The 18,504-nt window shown below is 35.0% G+C and overlaps 1 protein-coding gene across 6 annotated transcripts; it reads left to right on the top strand.

The window, feature by feature from the left end:
• Nucleotides 1–3,131: 3,131 nt before the first annotated feature.
• LOC108208804 (cysteine-tryptophan domain-containing zinc finger protein 7) lies at nucleotides 3,132–17,981 on the top strand. Of its 6 annotated transcripts, none has more exons than XM_017379341.2 (14): nucleotides 3,132–3,373; nucleotides 3,617–3,764; nucleotides 4,503–4,575; nucleotides 4,698–4,816; nucleotides 4,944–5,309; nucleotides 5,421–6,484; nucleotides 7,421–7,842; nucleotides 7,924–9,734; nucleotides 9,825–9,985; nucleotides 11,168–11,328; nucleotides 12,494–12,654; nucleotides 12,967–13,548; nucleotides 13,921–14,063; nucleotides 17,296–17,981. In XM_017379341.2, exons 2-12 carry the CDS (start codon nucleotides 3,672–3,674, stop codon nucleotides 13,153–13,155), a joined length of 4,620 nt encoding a protein of 1,539 aa, XP_017234830.1. In that variant the 5' UTR covers nucleotides 3,132–3,373; nucleotides 3,617–3,671; the 3' UTR covers nucleotides 13,156–13,548; nucleotides 13,921–14,063; nucleotides 17,296–17,981. The 6 variants fall into 6 exon arrangements, with proteins under 6 accessions (XP_017234830.1, XP_017234832.1, XP_017234831.1 ...); XM_017379343.2 differs by having other exon boundaries at nucleotides 3,132–3,410; XM_017379342.2 differs by having other exon boundaries at nucleotides 3,132–3,425.
• Nucleotides 17,982–18,504: the final 523 nt, after the last annotated feature.

The raw sequence follows: 18,504 nt of genomic DNA, 5'->3' as shown, positions 1-18,504 counted from the left end.
AACCAAATCCACATTTTTCGTGTCGTGTACGTATCGTGTTTTCGTGTTGCCAGGTCTAAGTACAATGAAGGATAATTGCCGGTTACCACTACGGCCAACGGTCCCAATTTTAAATAGTTTATACAATATATTTATGTTGTAAATATAGTTTTGACATGATTGTTTTAAATGTTTTATATTATATCTAAGTAGTAATATAATTTTGACATGTTTTTATTTTTAATAAAAAATTTAAAAATTAATTATTAAATCAAATTAAAACACGACTTACGAATCAAATGCATTACATAATAAAAAAAAGTTACATTTAAATAAATTAATAACTATTATGGAACCTTACAATATGCTTAACTAAATCGAATTGTAGCTGATGATGTTTTTGTTTGTCGCGAATGTGGATTATAGTGTAAAAAAATTAAATTTTACATTTATAATGTTATCATTTAAGTCTGATTTTATAACGTTAATATTAATGTTGCATTCAAGCAATTCAAGCAGGTGAGCTAATAACCAAAACAAATAAAATTGAAAAGTAATCTAAACGGACAGAGTTGGCCAGCCCGTCTTCGAGGGCCTGGCAAACTAATTCACAATCCTGACCCGTTGCAAATGAGAAGAAAAGAGGGCAGTCTCATAGTCTATTTTCAGGTTTTCAGTGGGGTAATGTTACGGTATCCCAAATTTTTTAGCAAATAAAAACAAATGAAAAATTATGATTTGGATGATTTATCTCATTATTGGAGTGAATGCACCCATTTAGGTTTAATACACATTTGAAAAAGAAATTAGGATAATTCTTTTAAGTGCAAAGCATTTTCCTTTTTACTTGCCCTTCAATATTTATTTTTTTCATTTGAATGAATGATGGTCTTGAGTAGGGCTGTTAACGAAACGAATATTTAATGAAATATTCGGAATTCGAATTCGTTTAGTATTATTCGTATTCGTTTATTAACAAATACAAATACGAATTCAAATCTTAAAAAATATTCGGTTCATTAACAAATACAAATTCGAATAGATAAATATTCGTATTCGCTATTCGCTTAATTATTCGGAAATTAAATATTATATATATATATATATATATATTATTTTATATTATATAGAAGAATAGGAAGAGAGACCGATTATGGATTATTTTGGGACCAGATATTAAATTAAACCAGCCCAGTCCATATACTAAAAGGTTGAGGCTAGTAAAACACAACCCTAATTCTCCAATTGTTTCTCTTGTCAAGTCGCCTTCCTCGCTCCTCTCACTCTGTTAGTCTGTTCTCTCTAATTGTTTGTAACTTTTGTCGGGACAACACTTCAGTTATTTAGTTCTATTTTGTTTTAAATGAGTATCTTAAACGAATACAAATAGTTCGTGAATCTAACCGAATCCGAATACGAAAACAAATAATTATTCGGATAATAAATGAATACAAATCCGAATATATGTATATAAACCGAATACAAATATGAAAATTAAGATATTCGTTTCGAATTCGTTTCGTTAACAGCCCTACTCTTGAGTTTGAAGTTATTATATTAAGTTATTTGCTCACATATTACATAAATAATTACTTTTAAACTAAAAAAAATCATTTACAACCCACAAAAGAGGTGAATATACAATATTTTTTTTTTTCAATTTGACTGATTAATCGCTATAAATTGATAACATATATGTAAAAACTAGCATATAAATCAAATATTATTATATTTTCATTATATCTAATTAATGCTTCAATTAATCATTCAAACTAATATCTCATTATTAGATTAATCTAATCGCTAATGACAAATTAATTTCTCCTTTTAAAAGTTTAGTTAATGAATGACCTTGCAAGGAGTCTCATTAACTATGCCTCAAGAAATCTTATTAATTAATTAATTAAATCACGATCCTTATTACTACTGTATTACTAGAGATGACCTATCAACCATATTTGGTCAACATAATTAGTATAGATATAAACAGTACTCTTATTCATAATTATATAATATATAACAAATATTTATAATATATATAACATTCTATTAAAATTTCAAGATTTTGCTCTTTTTAACATTTTCAAAAATAATATTTAAATTATAAAAATTTAGAATGAACATTATAACAATTATAAAAATAAAATGGGATTTTCTATGGTGTGCCCAAGAGCACACAATAGTCCCTAACTCCAATAAAAATAACTCATTTTGATTGGTGGATGAACAATAAATGATAATGGTCCCCTGCATTCACATCAACTCCACCAATCAAAACAAGCCATTAGTGTTTAATGTGTGCGCTTGGGCACACATTAGAAAGACCGAAATAAAATATAGGAGTACACTTATTTTTTTGGATAAAACAAAAATTTATTAATGTAATTAATACACGGAGATAACGAGGCTGCCGATACTATGCTACTAACTGAAACTGAAACTAATTTGACATCCTTATCCGTAGTGGCGTTAAGAAAAGAAACGTGTTTGGATTATGGGCCCAGCAGTTTTTGGCTATGGTCCCCAGGTTTATCTTTGTTTAGAAAAATATGCGGGTCCCCTGCTTGTAACAACAGCTTGCTACGCGCTTCATTAAAACAGCTCACGCACCTCCTGCAAAATTTCTTAGGAACGGAGCGCAGTATTTATTCTTTGGTTACCTTTTAAACCTTCCGAGGATATTCCTCTAAGATTTCTCTATGCCTGCAATTCTCGAATATTTGTTAATAATTTCCTTTTATAATAATAAAAGTTTAAAATTATTTTATATAGAATATATTATCTCAACTATCCAGAATATTCCATACACTTCTTTTCTACAATCACATATTCATATTCGCAACATACATCATTAATTTCTAAAAAAATGGTCTCAGATTTGTAATTATATAAATATATTTTGTTAATATTATATGTTTAGTGACTCATATAAGAGTTTCAGAAAATTGATATTTAAATTTTCGCAGTTTAAAAAAATGGCGCGCGTGAGTTTCACTCTCTGAAAAGTGGCTTGTCACATCACACAATTCATGTGGTCAGACATACCGTTGAAATAATAAGCAGAAATGTTACCGGACGGACAAAGTAAACTGATTTCTAACAACACACATCTACACACCACCTATACATACAAAATAAAAGCCTCTTGGTTGCAATTTCTGTGGGCTTGACACAAATATTACTAACAAGTACTACTCATATTACATTAATTATTATAATAAATATTAAGGACACAACCAAAAAAACGCGGCTGCTATACACCAAACCCAGACTCTCTCTCTCTCTCTGTTCATCAAATTTCACAGCTATCACAGATCGAATAAAACGACGCTTCATTGTAATTATCATTCTTCATTCGAGATCGTGTTGGCCGGAGCTCTGATTCTCTTAATTTGTACGTACACAGCTTGTATCTATATGTTTTCGTGTTGGTAAGGGATTGGCAGGTGATTTTGTTATTGAATTGTTGTGTTTTGATGTTAATTTCGTGGTTTTGAGTTGTTCTTATTGTTATTTAAGCTTGTTTTTGTGTAAAAGTTGAAATTTATGGTGTTTTTGATTGAGTTGTTGATGAGATGATGTGTTTGAGGCTTTGAAGGGCTTGTTTGGTTGATTTTGGGATGATATGTGTTGGCAGAAGTGGTGGTACAGCGGTGCTAGGGTTAGGGTTAGGGTTCGGCGGTGGGAGACAGATGGAAGTGATGGAGCTGGAAGAAGGGGAAGCTTGCTTAAACAAGAAAGATTTGGACTCTACTTTTGATCCTGATGTTGCTTTTTCGTATATCGTAAGTTATTTGATTTACTTGATTGAGTTGAATTTAGTGCTGATATTTCCTTGTGTGTATGCTTTGATGAAATTTATGATATGTGTGTTGTTTGTGTTGTGAATCGAGTTGACTTGATTGTTGTAAAGTGATATGATGTGTTGTTCATGTTTGGCGTTTTTGGGTTGCATTGTCGATAGCTAATTAATGATATTAGGTTAAATAATTTAGCACGTTGGAATTGAATTTTTATCATTGTAACGGTTAAATTTGCTTTATTGAATACTGCATTGATTGTTGTGCCGGAATGGAAGGCAAGCAGGCAATGCGTCACTAGCCCTTGCTATAAAGGTATCAGTAATCCGTCATGATTTTTGCGGAAAAAGTTATGTTTTGTTTGAAAAGGGTTTTGGGACTAAAATAGAATAGTTTATTATTTCGGCTTTTTGATAAAGTTGTACCAAGACAAGAATGTTGTTGAATCATTATGTCCAAAGTTTAATGTTTAGGTTGGAGACTATGCAACACTTAAGAGCACCTACACCAGAGCAATTGTATTTCTTTGATAATGGTTATTTCTGAATATTGTGAATGCTTGTTTATTATCTGTAAGAAGTAGCATTTCACAAAAGTATAAATGAAATCATTTACACCCGCTGAGGGACACATCGAGTTTACTCATTTGTTATTGTGGTAGTTGTTGCTGTACATAAGTTTACTTTCTACCAGCTCTCATGTGATCTGTTGTTTTCTTTGAAGGATGAGAAACTTGAGAATGTTCTAGGACATTTCCAAAAGGATTTTGAAGGTGGAGTATCTGCTGAGAACTTGGGTAAGTGAAATTAAAATTAGAATTAATCTTTTACTTATGAAAAAGGAAAAAAAGTACAACTGTAGAGGTCATAACACTGAATGAGCACAATAATTGATATGGAAATTGATTAAATCACCCAGGATCAAAATTCGGTGGGTATGGATCATTTCTACCGACATACCAACGATCTCCTGTTTGGTCCCAACCAAAAGTTCAAAACGAGAACGCATCAAAATCTCCCAACAGTTTGCCCCTGGAGGTAGATACTTATTTAACCTAACGTTCTTATTGACCCCATTTTTCATTGTTAGGGGGAGAATTGCACTAGCTCTCTGTTGGCATGGAATCTTTTTGTGCATGAATATTTGATTTATGTTTTCATACAGGGTGCTCGAGGTCACTCTGTTTCCTCAAGTGCATCTCTATCTGCTAGGCATGGATCAACTGCTCTAGGTGTTGCAACACTGCCTGTATCCAGGGCCTCACCTGTGGATAATTGTGTCACACAAGCAGCTACCATGCCTCTCACCAGTGCCAAGAACAAGTCTAACAGTCATTCAGACCAAAAAAATTATAAGGTCCGAATCAGAAGGCTTTCTGATAATTGGTCAACCAAGAAAAAAAGTGAGATATACAGTGGACTTGGCCTGGATGTGTCACCTACTTCTTCATTTGAGGACAGCCCAACAGATGGTGAATTAGCTCGCGAGCCTCAGAATTTACCAGAGTTTTCTCCCACAAGCATACTAGAGGTATATAATCTCCTACACTGATCTCACCTTATTTTTTCCCTTGACTTGTATCTGAAACACTGACTTCTAGTATCTTTTTTTTCCCTGTCAAATGTTAATATGGTGGAGCAGATTATGAAATCATTTCCATTGCATGATAGCCTTCGGTTATCACCTCTTTGCGGTGATCTCATTTGTTTGAATGACAAGGAAATGCGTTTCCAAAGGAGTGGAGCTGTTACCATTGCTCATATGGGGGACCAAGAAGGTTCCGATTCTGGTAGGTGTGATAGAAATTTTGTTAGAGAAAAGAAAACTAAATCATCTGAGCAAAAAGCCTTCACGGCAGAGTCAAAGACTACAAATGTTCACAGCACCCAAAATGGCGTTGATGTACTTATGAAGAGGGAAAGGGAAAGAGATGTTGAAAACTCTTTTTGTGATGAAATAGTTTCTAATACTTTTAGGCTCCCTCTTTTGTCAAATTCAAACTGTAGTGTTGCTGATTCAGCAAAAGACACTGCCAGGAATGCTGATGTATCTACTAGAGTGGTCAATAAAAGAGAGATGGAGGAAAACTTTCATGATTTAGCAAAAGATGAACCACAGGGACCAACTTCAGTTCAAGGAAATGCATTTATTGGGAAGGCTAACGCAAAGGCTGTCTCACGTACCAACAAAACTAATTCATATGATAACAAGTCTGGATATCTAGCTAAAGGAGGAAACATTAAAGGTGAAAGAATTGATATTCCATTGAGAGTTGATCCACATATGTCCAAGGAAATGCAAGGTTTTATTCCTGAGCTTAAATCTGTACCTTCTGTTGATGATGACATGAAAGTGTCATCTGGTCTCAAGGATACATACAAAGAATTCTTTGGAGAGGAGCTTGAAGATGATAATTGTTCGGCAGGTGAAGAAGGCTATGGTGAATTTAAGAGTGTGACTGAAGATCAATCAAGTAGTAAGAAATTTGATCAGCTCTCTAGATCTGAGGCACATACCAGAGTGTCTTCAAGTCTATTTCATCCTACCGGAAATAAACCCATTCCTGATGTAGCTGCACCACAAGTACCGTTTGTTAATGAAGATTGGGTCTGTTGTGACAAATGCCAAAAATGGCGGCTTCTTCCAGCTGGTAAAAATCCAGAGAGTCTCCCTAAGATATGGCTGTGCAGCATGCTTAACTGGTTGTAAGTTTTCTTCCCTTGCAACAAAGCTTTTGTCTTATAATGCTTGTAAGTTGCTGTTACTTAATGGGTTACTTGTCATGAATAGCCGACCAGTCAGATTTAGAGGGTTGACTGGACAACTCGACTTGAAATTCGATCCGACTTGGGCAACCAGGGAGTCAACTAATCGGTTAACTTGTGCAAAGCCTGTTCGTATTGAATAAACTGAAGGAACTTTTTTTTTCAATATCCTAATCATCCACAACAAGGGAAACACACTTGCTGAATTGAAGATTACACATATAGACTAATTAAATCCGAGATAAATGCATATGTATATGCATGTATAGTTATTGTATACTGTATATGTGTGTGTGTGTGTGTGTGGGCGCGCATTTAGGGTGAAGAAACATAGATATTTGATGTTTGTAATACTATATTCATTTTGCAACTGATATGGGACTGTTGAGCTTTTGTTGTTCAGAAACCAATATGCAATATGTGTGTGTGTGTCTATTTAAATATAAATATATATGATATAATTATTTTATTATAAATTTGTCTACTAGTGGCGAGCCTGACATTCGTGGACTCGACTCAAGTTAAGCTGTGACATGAATGTACCTTTATGGATTGGCCTCAACTTAGGGCCATGAGAACAATGTACAGACCTTATAAACAGTATTTAGCCATTATCACGTTTCACTCTAAACCAGATACAATCCTAGTTGAACTATACTAGAAATCACTACAACCATTAGATGAACATAATGAAGGTTTGGGATAAGTTTGTAGTTTGTTTCTAGAAGAAGGTTTGCATGTGAACACACAGACATATATATGTGTTTTATAAAAACCTTACTTGCAAATATTTACCGGCCATCAAGATATGGAGACAGTGAAGAGTAGTTCTTATCTTCAGGTCCTCTCTCTCATGTGTATTTTGAAATTTTGTAGGGATGGAATGAATCGGTGTAGTATTAGTGAGGAGGAGACAACAAAGGCTGTACTTGCCCTTCAGCAAACCTTTCCTTCTGCTCCTGTTCATGGGGGTCAAAATAGTCAGAATAGATATTCTGGTGTTGTATCATCAGGGGTTGCTGATGCCTGGCATGTTGACCAATGCATCCAAGACGTAGGTGGAAGGAAAAATCATGGTATCAAAGATGTGTATAATGCATTCAGCCACAATGGCTCCTCCCCATATTCGGACTCCAAAAAGAAGATTTTTCAGGCACCAGTGGAAACTCAAAGCTTAAATGGTGAAAATCATTCTCCTAGTTTTAATAAAGATGAAGTTTCTGGCCAGTCTAGTGGCTTAGTTGGGCAGAAATGCAGACATAGGAAGGAGAAGATACCACTTGCCAACACTGTTGAAGGTAGTATAGCCCTGCAGGCACCTTTTTTCGACTCTTGTGTTTTGCAATATGCATTATTGTTTCTTTACAATGTGTCCACAGGTGATTTTAAGAGCTTAAAAATGAGAAGCAGTGGTGAGAAGAATGAAGAAACTTTTAAAGCCCCTAAGAAACTCAAGGCAGGCGGTGTTCAAATTGACGAAGACTGGAAGTCTGATAACGGGGCTGCTGCTTTGAAAGTGGGCTGCAGCTCAAATAGTTTTCCAATAAATAAGTCACAGGAGCTTCAACACAAGCATGATGGTTATCCCAAGGACTCAAAGAGTCTTGGAAATTCTGAAGACTGGACTCAGTTTTCCTCAGATGCCAGTTTGCTTCATACTGAAAACTTCACTGACAGAGATGTGAAGAAGAGGAAGATCAGCGAATATCAGGGAAGTCAGCTGTATGCCACATCCCGCAGTAACGAAGGACATCATCTTGAGCACCACAAGGATTATATGGAAGAAACCAATGAAAGCAACCACCGTAAGGAAAAGAAAGCAAGGGTGCCCAGATCTGAAGGAAAAGAAAGCTTCATGAGTAAGGGGAGTGGTAGGATTGACAACAAAGAAATATGCCTAAAAGACCAGCAAGCAGGGGCAGATCCTGAGGACGGTCATTTTCGCAGGAGCTTGGATGTTCCAATTAAAAAGGATACTGGATCTTCACAACCAGCTATTGCTGCCACTTCTAGCTCTTCTAAGATCTCCGGCTCTTGTAAAATCAAAAGCAACTTGCAGGAAGTGAAAGATTCCCCAGTGGAGTCAGTTTCTTCATCTCCTTCAAGAAATTCTAAGCAAGATAAATTTATGTCAACCGGAAGAGACCTTAGAGGTAAAGGTGGTTCTGAAGCATTAATTTTGGCCACAAGTAGTCCAAGAAAATGCTCCAATGGTGATGATGGTTCACGGATTGATCAATCGAGTATGGTACAGAAGAATGTAACTATCACCAACATCAAGCATGGTTCCCTGGAGTCCTCTATGCATGAATTTCAGGACAGGAATCAATCTCACATATCTAGGAGAAAAGATCTGCCGGAAGCTCGCAAGTCTCTAGTTTCAGAAGAGTGCCCAAATGATGAGAGTGGAAGGAGATACCAATATCACAGTAATGGGTCTGATCGTAAGACCGGAAAGGAGTCTTCTCCAAGATCTAAAGACAAATTTCGTGGTACCAAATCTGAGTCTGAAAAAGGTTATTTGAGGGAGGCATCTTCCAATGGATATGCAGGTCATGGCTCTCACATTGAAAATTCAAAAGCTAGAAGTAAGGTGCAGGAGAAAAGTGCTCTAAATTCTGATAAAGTTGAAAAGAATTTATTTGGTACGAATGAGCTTGCTGCCAATCCATCGTTTGAGAGTGGTAAACGAGAGGCTCAATCGGATAAGGCATCATTTGATAATACAGCTATAAGACAAAATATATCCAACCATCACTCGGAACCTAACCAGCCAATGGATTCTGGTAGTGAAAGGTTTTCAAAAAGGTTTCCTACTGACAAAAAAGACCGGGTTGATGTACTTGGGAAAACGAAGTCGAATCCATTGCCTCCATCAGGAAGAGGTCAAAATGAGATGGAGCGCCGACCCCAACCAGTCAATGAAAATCAGAAAGACAATGGCATAAAGTTATCAACAGTCAGTACTGGTGGAAGTGATGAAGCATTAAAATGCAGTAAACAGATTAACAGATCAGAAAATCACAGTGGGAATATCAATCAGCCTAGCAATTCCCGAAATCCCACAAATGGTCACAAGGACCGGGATATTGACGTTGCAAGTTCTATTCGAAGGGACTCCACTACTCAGGCTGCTAACAATGCTGTTAAAGAGGCAAAGGATCTAAAACACCTGGCTGACCGCCTCAAGGTTGGTAAATGATGTTTCTTTCTAAGATAGTTTTTTCCATTATCTTGTCTTCTATTCCTGACATCTGCTGCAACTTCCATATGTGTACAGAATTCTGGATCAATCCTTGAAAGTATGGGGTTATATTTTCAAGCAGCTCTAAAATTTCTTTATGGAGCCTCGCTACTTGAATCTAGCAACAATGAGAACTCCAAGCATGGTGAGGCTATTCAATCGATTCAAATGTATAGTAGTACCGCTAAACTATTTGAGTAAGTAATTTCATTTCTAAGCTGCCCTTACCTCTGAACCGATTCTTTTTTGTTCTTCCTCATCTCGCTTTCAATATATGTATGTTGGCCTGTGGACTTCAAGATGCTTGCGATCATTGCAGAAGTATATAGTTATGCATTCGTTTGTTACCAATATCTTTATATTCTAGTGGGCCTTCTATAAAATTACTCTACAGATCCAATCTACTCCAGTGACAGTTGTAATCTTCAAATTAAAAACAAAGTAAGAGCTCCCTTTGTAGAAGGATTGTGAGTCTGTTGCTCACTTGTGGGGGAGGGAATTCTGTATATGTGAGAATCCAAACTGAAATTTTCTTCTGCTCCGCTGATAATTTATGTTCTAAGAAGAGTCCTTTTTTATTTTTTGCTTCCTAATTTCTTTTAGTGAATGGTTTAGAAGTGTAATCTTACTCCCGGGGATTAACATTTGATGCAGGATAGTCCTTGAAAAGGCCCAAGGAATCATGAATTAAAGAATATTGTAGGCTACAGAACCCAATAATGTAGAGTATTCTAGAATGTCATTATCTGTACAATCATGTTTTAGATCAAGAATAGCAAGCTTCTCCTAGGAGCTTTAATTTAATCAGTAAAGACTGGTAGCTTCATCACAACTATATGAAAATATGCTGATTATTATTGGAATTTAGTGTCTCATATGCCAAGTTATTCCGGATGAGAATAATTTCTGGGAATTTTCAGTAAGTCGTCCTCAGACCTTGTAGTACCCCTTCACAGCATAAATGAAACACCGGTAACTGTTGTTATGATTATATAAATATAATCGGTTTGAATGCTAATCTGGATTTTGGCAGTCGTAGTTTTGGTAGATTGTTGAAGAACTCATGGAGCCCACCCTCCCACACACTTGTGTATGCATGTGTCTAGATGTTTGTCAAGGGACTCTTATATGATGAAACTGATTAGTTGCAAGTTGCTATGCTGTAGAGCAGAACTATTTTAGATACCTAGCGGTCTTATTACTGGTCTCTTGATATTATATGGCTACAATGTGGCTGTCTCAAATTTAAATCTCAAGGGAACCTTCTCTTAGTCTTTTGCTGGCAACTTCACGAACTACATGCACCGTATTGGATACATTATTTTGGAAGTAACTTCGAAGTGCATGTGTAGGTCGCTTAACCTTTTGCTATTTTTCAGGTTTTGTGCCCATGAGTATGAGAAACTCAATGACATGTCTTCCGCTGCATTGGCATATAAGTGTGTAGAGGTTGCATACTTTAGAGTAATTTATTTTTCACACTCCAATGCAAGCAAAGATAGGCATGAGTTGCTAACAGCTCTGCAGATAGTTCCTCCAGGTAAATGTTTTAGTGAATACATTAATGTTTATATTCTCTCAGAAGAATCCAGTTCAGTTTAGCATGGAATCTAGGGCAATTTTTTTTTTCCAATTTAAGACTTAGAGTTCATTATAGTAGTGTAGATTATGTTATTCATCGCTTTCTGCTATTATATCTACGTAGTGTTGCCAAACACAAGGGTTTCTAATGGTTGTGAAAATTATGAGATATATAAAAAACAATTATTTTTCATCTTGAATGAGAGTTGCTCATCGCTGGTTGATTTTATTAGACATTGTCTGATTTCTTTTATATTTTAAATTCACGGCTTTCGTACACAAACTATTGTGTATTGGTTGTCGAGGGGAATATAGGTAGAGGTGATCTTTTTCTGCCATTGTGCAGAGTTACTACTAGTACTTATGTTTTTCAAAGCAGATAGCAATCATGGTTCTCCTCATAATCTTTAATGTTTGGAGTTTTTTATTTTACACTAAAAGTAATTTGGTATAATCATTTTCTCAAAATGCTTTTGCGTTCTTTTCGCTGTCCCTTTTTTTTTAGCGGAAATTATAGAGGCGTTTCTTTTGCTGTTTCATGTTTTTTACTCCATGCATTTATTGCATTGGAAGATTTGTATCCACTCATCGACATTGTCTTTACATCTTATTTTTCTGATCTTCAAAAATTTTATCCACTTTGTCAATATATACAAAATTTTGCGGATTTTTTCTTAAAGCCAGTCTGCTCGAGAGAAATAGCTTCTCTATTTTTAGGTGTAGGAGTAAGGTCTGCGTACATCTTACTCTACCCTTCCCTAATCCAGAATAAAACATATTAGGTAATCTTTGGTTTGGTCTGGTTGTTACCTGAAAATGCTAAATTGGACGTCAAAAGTGATTTTTAAAATAAAGGGGAATTGTTTATTTTAATTATTTCAGTTTGCAGTCTTTTTTTCCAGCAGGCAGTTTGATATCTTGCCTTGTCTTTGAGTTCAGTCAAATGAAGTATTTTGTTTCTTCTGTTTCCAAGCCCAATATTTTAGGTTTTTGTCTAAACTGATCTGACATAATTTGCACCCTTACATGTGTAAAATTAGTTTCTGATGATGCTAATGTGATAAAAAGATGTTGGTGGCTTTTGGAACCGATCTCACATGGTTCCATAATATTACCATTTTTAGGAGAATCTCCTTCTTCGTCTGCTTCAGATGTAGATAACATGAACAACATAGCGACCATGGACAAGGTTAGCTTAACCAAGGGTGTTAATTCTCCTCAAGTTGCTGGAAATCATGTAATACCTGCCCGAAGCCGACCAAATTTTACACGGCTGCTTAACTTTGTAAGTACTTGTAGAATTGTGTTTCTTATATGATAATGCAGGGAATAAACGACAAAAGTGAACTTAGATAGGCTTTGGAATATCCTTAGCAAAACCATCTCAAATTTGAAATGTAATGCAATCTATAATTGTATACAAAAATGGTTGTGCTCTCTCTATCTTCTGGTGTAAATACAAAACTTTCTGCTACTATCACATCTTTTTTGGATGTGAGTTTTTAAGTTCTATGTATTATTGAACTTTTGTATCTTCCAGTTGGTCGGGCATTTGTTTCACTTTATTACTTGCATATAAAAGTGAGATTACCTGCAGGTGCAAGAAGCCAATTTTGCAATGGAAGCCTCCAGAAAATCGCGGAGTGCTTTCTTAACTGCTTCAAGGGAGGAGACCAAGTACCGGGATGGTTTGCCCTCTGTTAAAAAGGCTCTTGATTTCAGCTTTAAAGATATGGATGGATTTTTGCGTCTTGTACGACTTGCGATGGAGGCAATAAGCCGTTAAACCGAGACATATAGCCGCAAAATGCTGTATCTTGAGTGGAGGAAATTTCTTTCCCTCGCGTCCATAACCTTGATCATAGTTGTGGAGAAGTGAAGAATTGGATCCACAACCTGCAAACTGTTGTTTCTATGTTCTTCTCCAATTCCCGAGCACCGTGGAAGAGTGTAGTCATGTTATGCATCTGTTAAGAGTTGAACTTACTTGCTCCTCATACATGTTCTGTACAGTTTTAGGATAAAAATGGAAGTACAGATATCTGATAACTATTCGGGGGTCAAATTGCTTTGATGATGACAATGAATTGAAACTTTTAAAGGACTAGCATTTGGTATAGTTTTGGTGTGCTACTGGCGTTTCAAGCTTGTATTTAAAGTATATGTGCAGAGACAGTTGGTAAGCAATCCTAAATCATTTCATAAAGATGTAGATAAAAGTTTGGGTTTCCATTATACTGGCATCTTATATTAGAGAAACTGAAAATAAGACTGACTTGTTAATATGGTACCTTAGTTCACATTTGGAAATATAAAACAAAAATAGAGTTGCAAGCAGATCATTATATATGAAATAGATTTATTCACACAAAGACCTCATTGAGCTGCCTCAAATAATAAACCTACAGAAAGACTAGAGAGTTGGCAAATCATAGGTAGAGTACTCTCATTGCCAGTTGCCACTAATTCCTTAGTTCCTTTAGCTTAGTAATAGTTAAAAAGAATTTGGGCTTTACCTTTCTAATGGTCCTCCTTGTCCAATTATGTGCAGAATATATTATGCAGTACTCTGCTTCTACCTGGGAACCGATATTCAACATTGGTGAAGTGTGTAGAAGTAATGGAACTGCAACTATATATTCAGGGTACATGTTGCTGCCCATGCATAAGTTCTCAGAGTAATTCTTTTAGAAGGTAAATATTTTTGATAAGATTTTTCCATTGGGTCCATATCACTTTGACAATTGTACAACTCTTTCCTAACGGTCTCTAGGTTTTGCATGCAGTTTCTATAACTGTAAATTGTTAAAAAAATTTAAGTTGAAGTTTATCTAGTAACCCAAGCATTCAATATAATATACTTTATATGGAAGTATGAATTATTTAAAGGTGATTATGAATTTGCATAAAAGAAAAGGAAGGTGATTATGTGATATCTACAGCTAGGTTTCTGAAGTATCTCTAAATAATATAGTTACCAAGTTGTTCTGCCTGCATGTCTATGTAAACCGTGCATGTGTACACATACACACACACACAGTGCTTGCCTTATTCTTTTTGCGTCTTAAGGATCTGATGACATTTCTAAGAATGCCATCTTTGAAGCTTACCTTCCTATTACCATATTTCTGCTCTAATTTATTAGGATAATGTCTAGGTTGAAATGTATAGTTAATTAAAGAAAACAATGGATTTTTGAACATGATATCCCATCAAATATGTGTTACTTATAGGTATTTTTTGTAATATATAACTTATTTATTAACTTTTTTAACAGTTAAATATAAATTAAGATACATTCTCATGCTCGATACTTGTACTAAAACATAGGTTCAAGTATTGTTGAATATATGATATGATCATGGTAAGCCTTTTCTTAACACGCTGAGGTTCAATGAGAACGATAAATTAACATGGTAGGAGAACGATAACTTAACATGGTATCAGTATCAGCCTTGGTTGTGAAGGATCTAAAGTCTAAGTTCCTCAGCCCAAAAGAGGACGAGATCTCCACCTATATATTCTTGTGAATAGTCTTGAATAAGTCCGTACGATCCCCAATATTCTCATTTATTATAATATTAAAATGGTGTGCTATGGTGGGCCCAAAATGAGATGAGATCCCCACCTAGTAATTGAACAATTGACTAAAATCTTATTATCATCTATTGAAATATTGAATGTTGTACTATGGTGGGCCCAAAGTGGGACGAGATCCCCACTTAGTAATTGAAAATCTGATCCGAATAGTTGATTCACCACATGGCCCTTTAAAATATTGAAATATTGTCCCATGGTGGGCCCAGTATGTACTTTTTATTTGATAAGTTTATTACTGAATTGCACATATATACCATATATACTAAAGTTTTAACATGTTATACATCGACATGTATAAAATTAAATTATGTAAAACTATTTTGCAATTAGATGTATGAAAATAAAACATATGATATATGGTTATCATTGTTATATTGATTTATATACTTGAAATTTGAAAATTATATTAATCATGAAAAGTAATAAATATTGTTATTAACTCTCATTTATTATACTTCTTAAATATGCATATATATATATATATATATATAGGCAATTGTTCAAATACAAACCACTAAAATAAAAACTAAAATACAAACTAAAAGAAACTATACCTAAACGACATCATCCACCCACTATATGTCATCACTCCCTATATGGCATCACCCACCTAGGGCCCACCCTCGCCCCCACTCAATCCACTCTGGGCCCGCTAGATACTTGTCAAGGCTCCGCACAGACCCTGGACAGGCTCCAGACAGCCTTAAGAGCCAACACTTGGCCCCACCATGCCCCACCCGGACCCTACTAGGCCCCACTTAGACCACGTCTAGGCCCATCTCGGGGTCCATCTTAACCACAAAATCTATCTACATCTGATGGTATCTAAAAGGGTCTAAATTCTAACTATAACATGGTTCTATCTAGAACACACACACACACACACACACACACACACATATATATATATATATATATATATATATATATATATATATGGTTGCACTCCACACATAACACTTAAAAAAAGAACAACATAGAACACTATCATAATACTGAATGTTGTGGGACCTGGGGATGGACCCCGAGTTGGGTCCTCGTGGGGCCTGGGTGGGGTCAAGCGGGGCTGTCATATAGGAGGAGTTTCTCGTTTTTATTTTATTTTTTATTTAAGTAGTTACTATTTGATCATTTATTACACACGCACATATATCGGTAGTGTGTATTATATACTATTATACCAAGTAAGACATATTCAAAAGTAGTGTCATACAAATTTGAATATTCTTAATTATAAATATTAATCAAATATAAGAATATAAAATAAATTGATAAATGTTTATGCAAAAAGTATTGGAAGAAGATAAAGACAAAATGTATAAGAAATGGGGAGATGAGAGAATTAGTTGATGTTATAATCAAAAAGAGAGTAAAATAAGTTAGTGGGAGAAGTTACTAAAAGATGACATCAAAAATTAAAATATAGTAAAGGGAGAGAGCTGAGTAAGTAATTATAATGACAATAAAAGGAGAGAGCACAATAAGTATATGATTTTAATATGTTGAACATACATAGATACAAAATGTTAATATTAAATTGGCTTAAGATATATTAAATATAATGATATGAGTAGATTTTAAGTTTTAATTGAAGTAAAATACTTTAAGTAATAAATACTAATTTAAATATATAGAAATGAATTGCAAGAGGATTATAAGTATATCTTAAATAGGAATTGACATATATAGTATTGAAGTTGTAATAGGATTTCAAATACCTGTTCTTAATCTGGTATTAGCAAATATAGAATATTATGATATGAGTAGTTCTAAAACAGAAATTAACATATATTGAATAAATATCGGAATAGGATTGAAGATATATTTTGAGTATATAATATTATATGCTAGTATTTATGATTTCATTGTAAGACTTAAGAGGTTATTTTATTTTTTTTAATTGTTAAAACTATTTAAGATCATTTTTTAATAGTATATAATTTTAATATTTTAATCCGGCCTAAAAGACCAAATAATTTAAACTCTGAGTATTATTTTGACCAGTCCTAAGGACCGACTAACCGAGTACCAAATCTTTTAATGTTTTGACTTTAATAACATCATTTTGTTAAATTTTTATGTTTTGGATTAACTAGTATTATTATGAATATTATAGTTCCATATCACCATATGTGTGGATCATCTGCGACTGACTATTATTGACTGCATTGTTTTCAGCATATAGTCTAAGTGACTTAACATACTCATATTGAACAACTTTTAATTCTTCCGTGCATCTTTTACATGCTCACATTTAGCCTACTGATGAGTAGCATTCATAAGTAGATATTTGATAATTTGCCTAACCAAATCAGTAATGGCTTAGGGTTCAAGCTTCACCTGGCAGAATTAACTTTTATAAGTGAAGTAGTGATGAAGACCGTGAGACTTCGTCACTTCGCTTCAAGAAAAGCAGTAAACCTTCAAATGTCTGGTGAAGATGACGTGACTCTCATAGATAAGATGACTGCAGGTATTCTCAAGTTATAGCCTCGCAGGCAAGGAACAGTTGCCACGAGAAAAATGCAATACTAGCACTGAAGTTCTCCAGGCTGCTGAAAGTTGAAGAGAATGGGTACGGTCACTGCAGATTTTTGTCACCAGATGTCTTCCTATTTCTGAGCCAGAGACTTGCATCACACTTTGTGTATTTCCAGAGCTGAGTAAGTACATTAAAGATAAATTGTTAGGTGCCAGCTGCCTCAGGTCATAATTACTGAGTTTTGGAGGGTATTCGAGATATAAAACTTTAGGATATCAGAAAGAACTGGAGTTATGTCTCACAAATTAATAGGTTCCAGTGCGGAACAGGCAACTTGGGCAGTAAAAATAAATCAGTGTATTTAATGTAAGTGACAAGGATTTGAATTGTACGATTACTATATTCTTTCGAGTATCAGGTCGCAATATGTAATCATGGGTCAAATATTATGGACCCATAAAGTGCAGCTGTTAACCTGTCCTTTTGTTTTCTAAACACATATATAACATGTCCTTTTGCTAATTCTGATCCGAATTCTGTTGATCTTTAATAGTTTCTGAATTATATTAGCAATATGTTCATCTCCATCAATGGCCTGATAGCTTTGGTGCTCTGAGTTAATCGTGGTGGTGATAATTGCTCTGAAATTACACCAAGTATGTTGCTCAAAGATACAGCTGCACAATCTTTTGAGCATCACAACTCCTGCACAAAGTATGTGTGTGAAACCTGATTGGAGCAAAAGGTGACCAGCTTTACTGTTTCATGCTGTACATTGTTTTGTGCGTTTTTTTGGCATGTTTATGGTTAATTGTTTCTCCGAGTTCCAGTTGCATGCAAACTTGTCATGGCCAAATTTTGGGCGATCCAGAAAGGGCTTGATTAGTAATGCGTGGGCCTAGATTCGTAAGATGAAGTGAATAGATATGGAAAAATATGAGTTGTCCCCTTCGGTTTGCAGAGTGAAGGGCATGCCTGCACGGGTTTGATTTGAAGAGAAGGGCACGCTTGCAAGGGTTGGAAAATTCAATCAAAGAAGGAACAGTTTGAAAT

This window comes from Daucus carota, chromosome 2, assembly GCF_001625215.2.
Source record: "Daucus carota subsp. sativus chromosome 2, DH1 v3.0, whole genome shotgun sequence".
In the NCBI taxonomy this organism is placed as follows: Eukaryota; Viridiplantae; Streptophyta; class Magnoliopsida; order Apiales; family Apiaceae; genus Daucus; species Daucus carota.
The sequence above is the reverse complement of the archived record's forward strand: the minus strand, read 5'-3'. Positions and strand labels throughout refer to the sequence as shown.